Here is a 9,630-nt window from a genome sequence, read left to right on the forward strand (position 1 = left end):
ACCACCGTGGGGCTGCTGTGAGAGAAGCATTGATGCAATCATCAAAAGCAATGGCTGCTTGGTGGCAACTACTGACATAGAGGTACAGCACTTTATCTCACAGTGGGATAAATACATAACATTTTGGGTTTGTTACCATGACACATAGCAATTAAAGCTAGAAGGGACAGGCAAGGAAGGACAAAAGGAAAAAATACATCAAAACATTCGTAGCTATGATGTCAGTTTCATACCTGGCACAAAATGTGCTGGAAGCCTTGTGATAGGAAGAAAAGGCAAAGGGAACAAGCAAAACCCGATCCCACAATAATGCAAGAATATCAGTAGAGTTGCATCAGATTTACAGCACTGCAAACCATGTTGAAAGGTAGTGCAGACATTTAGGAATACATGCGTTTTGATCCTTAACACTCTCTTCGCAAACCTGTCTCTCCCCTCCATGACCTAAAAATAAGTTTGTCTCTTTCTTCATCTACTCTCTTCTTTCTAGCGCCATTTCTCTGCTTGTTTACTTTCATGTAAATCAGATTAATTCAACTGAAAGCAGGGCAGTTCCAGTTCTCCAAAACTGGTTCAGCTGAAAGAAAAATAAAACCCTCCAGAGTCACAGAAGATACATTACTAGTGAAAAATAACAGTACCAAACACCAATGAGTTGGGTTAGCTTATAATTACCACTTCGGCTTTGTGAGAAAGCCTTTTAGACATCCTAGTCCTGAATGAAAGAAAAGACCGTGTTTTTCCTCGTTAGCTCTTTCTGCCTGTTCTGTTTGCTGCATATTGTCTGAAGGAAAACCTTCTTTCTTTTAAAACCAGAGGACATGATCTCTCTTAGAGGAGGAGTCATGCCATACTCTGGCTTCATCTCGATTGGATCATCAAACTCTACAGCTATTTGTCTGTCACCAGTAATAACAGGATAGCAAGGGAAATAGCAGCAACTAGAGAAGGCTAAGTGGGACTTTGCAAGTGTGAAATGAAGATGATTTAGAGGGAACACCACCCAGCAGATTGGAACTGCTGTCATACAAGCCCCCACACTGATTTTAGGGAGAGATGGATGCTGGTTCAAGCCTCTTTTCCGATGGCATTCAATTTTCTGCTAAATTTGGTAGTTGGAAGAGTGAAATAACCATTTACTTAAATAGCCACATCTACAGTTTAACTGTTGTGTGATATTATTACAGCACCATAAATGATACAGGTGAAACCACCAGAACACAGGAGAGAAAGGGACTTCCTTCAGTTGAGTCCAGTCCAGTGGTACATTAGAGAAATCATATCTCATTCATAATCAAGTTTCACTTGGTTCTTTACCTGATTAAACCTATTAGAAGGCTGCTGAAGAGCCTCATTTCCTTTTCCCCTCAAATAGCCTTTTGCTTTAACACGCTAAAGCCAACCTCTTCTAGGTTTTGCATAAGACTGGCTCTCTTCTAGCAACCCCTCTCTGCACGCTTTGTGTACAGTTGGGCTCTTGTTCTTGAACACAGGTGATCAAAATTACACTTGTATTCCAAAACAGGCCTCAATTACCTTTAGCATGGAATGAATAGTCTTGAGCAATCAAAGCTAATTAAAAGCATTAGCTTGTACACTGTAATGATTCCATTAGCAAGTATACAACTTCCACTGGAAGTACCTCACCTAATACATCCAATTTCTTTTTTTTTCCTTAGATACATTTAAAATAGGAGAGGATGCTCAGGTTCAGAAAAGAAGTCTCGCTTATCTTCCTGTAAATCAGCACTACAGCTTCCTCCAAGTCTTTTATAGCGTGAGCATGACTCCAAGCTTTTAATTTCTCTTAAAGAATGAGCAATACAAGTGACAAGAGCGGAATTCTGTAATAAACTAAAATGGATTATTTTTGCACGGTTCCACCAATGGTGTGTGTTTTACGATCAGTGGAGTACGAACCTGTGGTTTCTGGAAACCCCTTGGCCCTCAGTGCTTTTAGTACCAGAAATAAGGCTATGCTTCATTTTCTACACGATGACCAACAGTAGTTGTTTTTCATCTGAAACACTCTATAATGAAAAAAACATCCATGAGAGGAATTATAGGAATTTGGTACTTGGACACTTCACAATACACTTGGCAAAACACAGGAGGCAGCCTCAAAAAACTAACTTATTATAAATTCATATTCACTTGCTACGCTAGTCCTTCAACACAAACGGTACATCAGCGAGCAAGATAAGAGGACCAGTGCACACCAAGTGCTGCTCTCACTGGGTTCCCACCGTCACATCGGCAACAGGACAAGGCCATTCTCTTCATTTTTGCCTCCAGCAGAATGCATCCTATGCTCTCTGGCACTACAACTGGATGAACACCGGAATTTAGCACGTTTCTTTTCCCCAGGAACACAAATTTCACCATATCCCAGTAATCACGGGAAGTTGAAGTATCACAGGAAAACTGGACACGCCCCTACCATTGGATTCACAAATCTATTAAGGCAGCCCACTGACTCACCAGAACACACAAAGCCACAAAATTCACCACAAAGAATTCAATTTGGGGTTGAGTGGGTAGTCATTTTCTCCATTTTACGAGAAATTCAGGTTTTCCCATCCTGTGTTAGGATGAAACTGAAGCTTTTTTATTTTAAAGGAGGTGTGCATAAAAAAACCTGGGGTACTGCTAAAAATTAAAGAAAATCCTACATCATTTCCTAGTTAGGACACCCTCCTGGAATACTGAAGATCCACCTGAATGCTGTATCCAAGATAGGTTTCCTTCTGTCTCTCCCAATACATAGATCAAACTCATCTGGCTCAATTAATATTTAATTATCCACACAAAAGGGATCAACTTCCACGGAACAGATAGAGGGCATGTTGGATGGCGCAATGCAGCTTCGTTCAGCAAAAGTAGTTCAGGACCTGAAAACAGGCTGCATTACTTTTGATTTTGCAGCTCTTGCACATGGTGCTTTCATCTTTGTTCCCAAAAGAAATTGTGCCTACCTAGTCAAAATGCAGAAGAACTCAACCTGGAATTCTTGTACTCTTGGCTATTCCAGGGTGTCTCTTTCTCATAAAAAAAAAACCCAAACCTATTTTAAGAAAATTACTCTTAGAATTTGAAAGGGAATATTAAAGCCTGGAGCTGTATTTCTTCATGAAGTAACTAAGGGTAAAGCTTCTGGAGAGCTAATCCAGTATCAGACCTGAGGTAGCAAGATCTATTGGATCCAAACTAAGCAATTAAGAATTTTTGGTTTACATTTGTCAAATGAAAATGCCCAATCACCATGCTCTAGTTGTAAAAGTTAACTTTAAAGTGATACTCCAACGTTTATTACATTTTTGAAAAATGAAGATGCATCAGTTGTTGGAAGACTCTGAAGATGGAAACTCAATATAAGAGATACTTTTGAAGCATTCATTCATTTGGCAGCAGTGGCACACACTTGTGTTTCAACCTTGAAAGGCTCTGGACCACTTTACTTAAAAAACAATGGCAAAACAAGAAGCCACATATACACAGATAGAAGAGATGGAAACACCCACTTTGATTCCTTAGATCTTCAAAATCTCTCCCGTAGATATTCTTCCCAGGTTATCTAACAGTCAAATAAAAACACTGGGTATGCACTTGATCATTTGATTTTTGCTTCCTCATGCAGATTTACATACCCACACAAATACACCTTTCAAATTCAGAGGTAAAACAAAGCAGATATTCCCTCTGCTGCTTGGTTGTGCTTGAATATAAGGCCAACATGCTATATAAAAACCCTCACTGTGTAGAGATCCAGGCAATATTCCAAGCACAATGGGGTGGGGTGAGGATCTTTTTGTTCAATTTCTTGCTTAGACTGGATTATCTCATGCCCTTATGGTTATACATACAGAATCTTCCCTCTGTGACAAAATGAGACCTAACAGTGTCATCTACTGCAAAAACAGGTTTTCTTCACCAGGTCAAAACCCTGGCAGAAATCCCTGAATAAGTGTCTGTTTGCAGCTCTATATATTCTTTCCATTTGTAGCAATTTGCCTTGCTCATCAGTTACACATCACCTATACAGCACTGGTTAAAATGCAAATTCTATGCAAAACGAGGGACGGAAGAATTCATCAGTGAGTACACTTTTGTATGGATTAATTTCTTCCTCATATTGGAGTAATTCCACACCCTGCAAGTAGTCCCACACATTTCAGTGGGGTAACTCACATTATACCCATTAAGATTAAAGAAGGGTGGGGGGGATAACTGTAAACCAGTTTATGTCATAATTATGCAGACCCACCGACATCTTTCCTCTTAAAGGAGAGAGAAAACCCAAACAGAAATAAATAGTTGCCTACAATTAAAGCCATCATAAAGAAATTACCTCAAGCAGGGGGCTGAGACACCGTGCGCACTGTATCTTGCAAATTAACCATTTATGAAAGAGAGCCTAGACACACAGTGAAAGTGCCTTGGAAACTGGGTGTGGCTGGACAATTCTCATTTTTACCCAATTATTTTTCTGTAGTACCACTGAATTTACCACAGATAGCACAAAAGCCAGCAACGTATCTCCCTATGATCATTTACAACCCAATCTAAGAAACATCTCTGGAAAAGTAAACTAAAGGTTTATAACCCCGCGTTGGTACCGCTTGAAGAAAAAGGGACAGAAGAACATGTATGAACAGCATCACGTGCCGGCTGGATATTTCTTCTGTCAAAACAAACTGCCCTTTTTCTCAAGGGGAGCACAGGGGAAACCCGCGCCGAGCAGCATCCGCTGCCAACTTCAACTGAACAAAACAGACAGCTGTTCGGGAAAAAAAAAAAATAAAAAAAAAAAAAAATAAAGAAAGAAAGAAAAGGAAAGAAACAGCCCTCTGCTCGGCCATCTGTCTCAGTTATCACAGTAATAAATAAATAAATAAAATAAAGAAAGAAAAGGAAAGAAACAGCCCTCCGCTCGGCCATCTGTCTCAGTTATCACAGTATTGGCAGTTCCCACGCCGAGATGGGGAGAGCCCCATCGCTTGCGGGGTACCGGCAGGTCGGGTACCGGCAGGTTGGGCACCGAGCCCTCCACCACCAGCAGCGAAACCCTTCTCTAGCTGGCCATAGGCTGCACCCCTCGGTGGCTGCCCCCCGCTCCCATCACCCGTGGAGGGGTCCCCCCGACCCAAACCCCTCCCGGCTCCCCGCCCTTGCTGTCACGCCAAGAGCGCAGGAGAACGCTCTCCCTCCGACGCTGCCCTCCGCCGGGTGCCGGCCGCCCCCCCGCCCCACCTTCTTGGGTCTTTTCCTCCTCTGATTGCCGCCGTTGCACTTCTCCCCGCTGTCGCTCTTCTGGGCTACCTCCTCGTTCATGCTGGCGAGCGGCTCTGCCGGCGCCCGCCCGCGCCATGCAAAGGCTGCGGCCCCCCCGCCCCGCCCCGCCCCAGGGTGGGGACGCCCGGCCGAGGGGGCGTGGCCAGAAGCGTTGCCATGGCAGCGGCGGCCCCGCCACGCACGGGCGAGAGGCACCGCATCACCTCAGAGGTGATTGACTGGTTAATTGATGGATGGATTGATTGATTCACGGGCGGTGCGGGAACGGACAGCGGCAGCGCGATCCCCCCGGGATGAGGGGGTAGTGCGTGCGGCTGAAGCACATCCCCGCCTCCTCGAGAAAGAGCTCACCCAAACGCACGGGAGAATGGGAAACACGTTCCTCTATTTCATAGGATCGTAGAATGGTGACAGACCACCTCGTTCCAACCCCCCTGCCATGGGCAGAGACACCTCCCACCAGACCAGGTTGCTCAAAGCCCCATCCAGCCTGGCCTTGAACACTTCCAGGGATGGGGCATCCACAGCTTCTGTGGGCAACCTGTTCCAGTGCCTCACCACCCTCACAGTAAAGACTTTCTTCCTAATACCTATTCCCAACCTCCTCTCTCCCAGTTTAAAACTGTTCTGCCCCCCTACTTGGCTCTGGTGATATCTCACCTAGAGTACGGTATCCAGCTCTGGATCCCCAACATAAGAAGGACATGGACCTGTTGGAGTGAGTCCAGAGGAGGACCAAGAAGATGATCAGAGGGCTGGAGCACCTCTGCTGAGAGGACAGGCTGAGAGAGTTGGAGTTGTTCAGCCTAGAGAAAAGGTGGCTCCAGGTAGACATTATAGTCCCTTTCAGTCCCTAAAGAGGGCCTACAGGAGAGATGGGGAGGGCTCTAATCACGGAGTGGAGCAATAAGACAAGGGAAAACGGTTTAAACTGAAAGAGGGGAGATTCAGATTAGATATTAGGAATAAATTCTTTACTCTGAGGGTGGCGAAGCACTGGCCCAGGTTGCCCAAAGAAGCTGTGGATGTCCCACCCCTGGAGGATCTTTAAAGTCCCTTTCAACTCTAATCATTCTATGATTCTATCATCCCCCACCCTCTCACTACACTATTTTTTCTGGTGGATAAGTTAAAAAGAAAAAAAAAAATACCATTCCTCTTACAGCTGAACGAAACAGCCAAGTAACTTGCCCTCCTTCTCAAACAGTAGCAAAGTCTGGGGAACAAAAGAAAATAGTCCCTTTAACTGCTTACTCAGCAGAGGAGAGGTTGGAGAAAGTGGAAAGGACCCAACGAGGCATGAACACGCTCCCCCGCAATCGCGCTGGCTGCTAACACAACCAACATCTGCAGCACAAAAACAATGTGAGCAGTGTAACAATCTGAAAATCCTTCCCCCCCCCACTTTCAGAGGGACTTCTTTGTTACTTTCTTACTGCTAGCAGTAGTAAATTCTACACTAAAAAGGAAAATAACTCATGTAAAAGTAAAGGGAGCTACAAATCTTGAAGAAGGCGGGTGCTATACAACACTGCATCTGTTATGCCGTAATTAGAGCTGCAATCACAGTCACAGCGAGTACTTTGGGGGAAGACATACAACAGTCATTTGTTATCAGCGTCAGACATTCACGGAAATAATTTGTACAACCTGTAAAAACGTGGTTATTCTTTTAATTTTAAAACAAGCCTACTCTGCACAAAAATGCTGTTTTTAAAGAAAGGGGTCATCTCCCCTTTCAGTCAAATTTTGCACAAATTCATCCCCCACTTTTTCATACAAAACTAGCTTTTTACAGTCTTTGTCTGATATTTGTTTTTTCCCACTAAGAAGTGATCCTTGGGTTAAGGCAGATTGTCAAAGTATGGGGCAACAATGTATCGTTATGTGTTTTCTTCCTACAATCATGTTTCTCGCAAAATTAAATTTAAAAAATCACTTATATTTCTGAACGCAAATATGAAGAGATCTTCAATCACACATGACGGTTCTGGAAGCTCAGAAGTGGTGGTGCAGTGATATAGATGGGATGAAGAACACAGTATCTCATTTTGGAATCCATCCTTTGCCCCTCTGTCCCTAAAAGAGATGGGACTTGCTACTACATTTTTAATTCTATATTTATAGAACCATTATTTTGGTCTTCAAGCTGGAAAAGAATATGGAAACAGGACTGCAGGAGAATTCCATGACAGCCAGGAAAAGGAGCAGATTTTCCTGAGATATTTTTATGATGGAAGGCTTGAAGCCTTGTGAAAGGCAAAAGTCACTGGGAGTCACAGTGAGCAGCAAAAGGCCAGCACCCCGGGAGGCAGCCAGTAAGGTGTGAGCAAGAAGTGAGAAAGACATAGTTTGACGATTTTCAATTTCATTATGTATGTTTTCTAGTTCTCCGTCCTCCACCCTCACATAAGTCCAAGCCAGGGTAAAAATATGTAGGGAAAAAAGCTGTGGTTAGCTAGAAAGCTAGATTGCAACAGAATAGGATCCCTTATGTGAAAAAACCAGCTGATAATTGTCCATTTTGTCCATTGTGAAGCTGTACATTTCTCACCTGATCCTCTCTTCTTTTTTTTTTTTGCTACCAGTACACAGGAGTTGCACTGCCACACCACTCCCCGAGAAATCAAGTGTACGGTGCGACAGCACCCACAAAATACTGGGAAAACCTATTGTGACAAGTGTCTCAAATACTTATTGATGAGAGCTACAAAACCAGCACAAACTCCCATGTACTACCACCTCATTGGGACAACTACCACTGAAGGACAACCACATCATTAACCTTAACTGCTCTTAGCTTGTGTCCCCAAATCCTGGGCATTCACCTGCAGCAACAAAGTTTTAGGTGTAGTCAAAGGAAACAAATGCTCTTGCTCAGAAACAACACATCAGTCCTCCTCATTTCCCACAATCCCAGAAATCCAACGTGAAGCCTAACCATTCAGGGAATCACAGCTGGTGTGAATTGACAATAGGTCTAATAACAGCACAAGCTCAGGTCTGATAACCACACGAGCTGTCTCAAAGAAATGCCCAAATACCCCTGTAAGTCCTAAATATTCAAGACTGCTGAAGGCATTCTTCCTCATTTAAAGCAGTTAGAAAAAAACCTATTCTAGCATGTGGATAGCATTTCCTTCACAAAGCAGAATTTATTAGCTGAAAAACTATGCTGAAATAATCAAACTTCTAATACGGGGAATTGCACAGGAAGTAATTTTTAACTCCCTTGAAAGAGAGGGCTGCAGTCACGTACATGATCACCCCTCAGCGCTTTATAAAAAACATCTCCTATCTTCAAGCCACATCTATCAACCCACAGAACTAGTGCAGCGTCAGTGGCTACTAATTTATGATCGGGCAGTTCCCATGAATGAGGCTTTAGATGATGGGGTAGATTCGTGTGTGGAAGCTTCCCACGGATATATCCTGTTGGTTATGTTGTTTCGAGGCCCATATTCATTACACCCAAGTCCAGGTGCTTAGCTGAAGTGCCTTAATTCACCCGACACATGAATCACACTCCAGGTGACCAACCTCTCAGGTTAACAACATACAGTTGCCTCCCTTCGTACAGCTTTGGTGAAGGGGGTTCCACCCTGGCTTAAATTTACTTTATGGAGCTGAAAGGAATTATGCACCCAAAGTATGAAGCAACTCCCTCAAAGTTCTTCAGCAGAGTGCTGGCCAGCCTCTCCGTGAGCATTGCCAGAAGCTCCTTGTAGTACATTAGCAGAAAAGGCAGCAGTATTAAATGAATCCCTTTTGATAAACGCAGTCAGTTGGAAGGGTTTCCTCACTCAGTTTTGCTTGGGCATTTTCCAGACCTAGGACCCTCACTCCCAAATGCCTTCATGTAGGCATGTAAACCAAAGCCCCAGAAGAATGTCCTCTGTTGGCAGATGACACTAGCCTGCACCAAGCCCTATGATGCTGCAGTTAGGTTGCTGCTGCTGTGTAAGCCATCAGGCTCATCACTACCTCAGGCGTGTCTATAACGTCAGGCAGCCATTAGCTTCCCGTTTCTATCATACAAGGCATGCTTTCCAAATAGAAAATAATCTTTCTTTCCAGAGTCATTCCTTTTATCCTTCCTGCTTACTTCCACAATTAAAAAAAATAATCCTACAAAGCCACCTCTATTCCACTGAATTCAACAGCAGCAGACCCATTAAATTTAAGATTAAATTGTCTGAAATTCCACCACTACAAACAATAAAAATTAGAAGCTTACCTTATAGTTAAACTAGGGCTTCTTTCTACACTTTGACCTTACTTCGTATTCTGCACCTATACTTTTTAAAAAATTAAATAATCATTGTCGGTAAGTCAGAA

General features: G+C 43.4%; 1 protein-coding gene across 1 annotated transcript in view; it reads right to left on the bottom strand.

Annotated features, from left to right (window-relative positions):
- The window catches only part of ANK2 (ankyrin 2, neuronal), a 239,084-nt gene extending 233,711 nt beyond the window's left edge, over nucleotides 1–5,373 (bottom strand). The window contains exon 1 of the mRNA XM_014960906.1: nucleotides 5,251–5,373. Coding sequence (XP_014816392.1) covers nucleotides 5,251–5,331 — 81 coding nt within the window. The 5' untranslated portion in view covers nucleotides 5,332–5,373. The remainder of the gene's footprint in view (nucleotides 1–5,250) is intronic.
- Between the last annotated feature and the right edge of the window lie 4,257 nt (nucleotides 5,374–9,630).

This window comes from Calidris pugnax, unplaced genomic scaffold (assembly GCF_001431845.1).
Source record: "Calidris pugnax isolate Ruff unplaced genomic scaffold, ASM143184v1 scaffold573, whole genome shotgun sequence".
NCBI classification, from domain to species: Eukaryota; Metazoa; Chordata; class Aves; order Charadriiformes; family Scolopacidae; genus Calidris; species Calidris pugnax.